The 2,968-nt window shown below is 45.5% G+C and overlaps 1 protein-coding gene across 1 annotated transcript; it reads left to right on the forward strand.

Annotated features, from left to right (window-relative positions):
* Positions 1-435: 435 nt before the first annotated feature.
* On the forward strand, positions 436-972 carry PPTG_19180 (hypothetical protein; the record flags this gene model as incomplete). The annotated part of the gene is made up of 1 exon (XM_008917535.1): positions 436-972. The coding sequence occupies one exon, from the start codon at positions 436-438 to the stop codon at positions 970-972; it is 537 nt and encodes a 178-aa protein (XP_008915783.1).
* Positions 973-2,968: the final 1,996 nt, after the last annotated feature.

The following is a 2,968-nucleotide window of genomic DNA, read 5'->3' on the forward strand; positions in this document are numbered from 1 at the left end:
CATAAAATATACCACAGCATAGTGCTGCAGGCGTTGGCGTATTACTTGCAGTAGTGGCGCCCATTGCTCGCCGTCACGGAAACAGTTGAGGAAGGTCATGGCCGCCTGGAAACGGCCGTCGGTGTCGCTGATGGGGCTGTAGTATTGCGCTGAGCGAGTCTCGCCTGGTTGGCGGATGCCGATGTTGTGGTCTTCTGGGTAGTATTGACTCCATACGCACGTTGCGGCCTCGACGAGGCTGCTTGGGGACGAATCATAGCGACGCATGCTTGAAAACAATGGAATCGTAACAAGCTTTCTGATTCTGATTCTAGTCGATTCTGAGGAGCAAAATCTCATTTCGATGCACAGAAGTTTGCTCAGCGTGAGGCTAAAAGCTATGTAGGGGATTATCAGAAAAAGGCTCGTGCCGATAAGGTTAATTCCAACCGAGTAATGACCCCTGATGAAGCTGAGGAGGCCGCCGCGTACGTAGCGAATGAACTAATGATTGGACGCAAGCATGACCGTAGTATGTCCGAGGACTCTACACGCAATGGCAAGTTGAAGAAAAAGGCGTCTAGACGCACCGTCAAGCCAAAAGATGAAAAAATTAAACCTGATTTTGCAGAAGATGTTCCCGACGAAACCGATGCTGATGGTGGGGATTATGAGAAGAAAATGTCATCTGAAGAAGCAATCAAACGCATGAAAAAGCTACTGACGAAAAATAAGTCTCTGCGATATGATTTCGATAAGTTATCAGAAATATTCAACGCAGCTGGTGAAAATGCTGATAAATGGGACCAGAACGAGTTTTACGAAGCTGTTAAGACGAAGTTCGAGGCCGCGATTGATAAGCGAACTCAGAAGGGCCACTTCGATATGATGAATGATATTAAGCCAAAAACGACCTACGCCAAGGGAGAACGATCGTTCAAAGACTATGTCAAGAAGGTACGGATGGGCCTTAACGCAATTTTCACGGTCTGAGCTCAGAAAGAGCCTAAAGGCTCCGAGTTTGCTAAAAAAAAATCGCGATACACTTGCATTTTTTTTTGTCGCTGACAATTCCGCTCTATAGTAGGGTTGAAATAGTTCTCTTGAGTTCTTCGATTTGAGCTTGCTGCTCTTGGATAGCTTTGCACAGAACTGAAGTCAGTGATGCTAAATCGATGCCCCAAGGGTTAATAGGAAAACCGCCAGGGTTCAGGTCATCATTTGCTCCTTGCTCTACTGCTTCTGGAATTACAGCAGCTAACTCTTGCGCTACGAATCCTACATGAACATTGTTTTCTTGTATCATTTTGAACTTACGAGGCTGCATTTGTAAAACTGCATCTAACCCATACGGCACGTCTACAATGTCTGTCTTAGGCCGTTGGTCAGATGCATTGGTGTAGGCACCTCCACGAACAGGCGCATATGCTGTCCAGGTACATGTAGCATCACAGATACGGATACGAATAGCACCAACAGTTGCATCTGATCCCATACCTTAATAGTTAGCTGAAGACCAGTTTCCACGATAATTAGCTATCGAAGATGAATTAGCAGCACTATAATACGACTGAGTAGTCCAGGTCCAACCGCTCACATAAAGCTCAGCTTGTATTGAAGCAGGGGCAGCATTGATGCCTACTTGCCCATTCGACTTGATACAGAGAGTGTTAGAAGTACCATACAATAGCAATCAAAACTGATCGCGTTATTAGATGAAGCGGCGCCAGCATATGTGTATTGCATCGTGAAGCAATTCTTCGTTGATTCAGCTGCTCCAATACGAAAAGAAGCATTACAATAAATTTAAATGTTGAGATCCTTCAATACCAGATGCATTTCCCATGATAGAAACCCTTCCATCCTGATTAATTCTCATTCTTTCAGCTAAGGTACTGAGAGCGGCGCTTCCAGTGCGAGTATAAAACGATAAATTCGATAAGCAGTAACCAGATCCAGATCGTGTAGCAATGAGGGCGTAATAGTAGATAAAGCAATATTATAACTACTGTAACGCGTTCCGCTACTAAAAACGTTAACACAGTGATAGGGAAGCTGGCACTTCCTAAAGTGTTGGTCGCCGAGTAGATTCAAAGGTGAGGATGACAGAGCGAGAGCTCTGACATCCCTCATGCCTAGCGTCTTCTACAGATTGTTCTCTTCTATAGATTTTATGGACGGTTGCTTAACTCCTGACTTCTCATGGACCCCATGAGTAGCGTACCAGCTGGGCGAGTGCTCTGCAAAGCCCAATGCAATATGAGCAAGGCTTGCATAGTCACCTCACACTACACTACTATCATTTACAAAAGCTATGCCAGAGGCATAACCAATGGTATCTGTCTGTTGCCCAACGGCGTACTGATAATCAGCGCATGTGCTACTACCAGAAAGAGCTGCTGCATTACCAAGTATCGTATAGGAGTTATTATGAAAGATTCGAGAGCTAAAAGTACTGGTTCCGCCTATATTAACACTACTTGCACAGTTGATGATGCCAGCCACTCCAAGACCTCCTCCTACAGTGAGGGCTCCTGTAGCACAATTAGACGAAGCGGTGGTTCCGGTGATAGATAAGTTGTTGATTCCAGAGCAATTCAGGCTTCCATCGCACGTGAGAACCTTGAGGCTTGAGCACTACCCAATGATGTAATATCACAGTAATTCAATTCAGCGGCTGTAGCAGTGATCGTAACGCTGGCTTTCTGAAGAGTAGTTACATTGACTGTAGATAGGGTGGCAGTTTCTGTGCAACCCAAATTCCTAATACCGCTTATATCGAGCGTGCTATTAACAACAAGGGCCTTCTGTGCAGTGGCTGATCCCTGAGTGATGCCCAGATACAAACTGTGGTCAAAGTTCGTCCATGCTGCGTTGTACCAGAACTGAATGTTCGGAGTGAATAGACCAGTACCGCCCTTATTTTGAGCGTAGCGTACCAACTGAAGTGATATTAGCTTGTGCCGCGGTCTGTAGCGTACCATTAGGG

Source organism: Phytophthora parasitica (genome assembly GCF_000247585.1).
Source record: "Phytophthora parasitica INRA-310 unplaced genomic scaffold supercont2.105, whole genome shotgun sequence".
Classification (NCBI taxonomy): domain Eukaryota; phylum Oomycota; class Peronosporomycetes; order Peronosporales; family Peronosporaceae; genus Phytophthora; species Phytophthora nicotianae.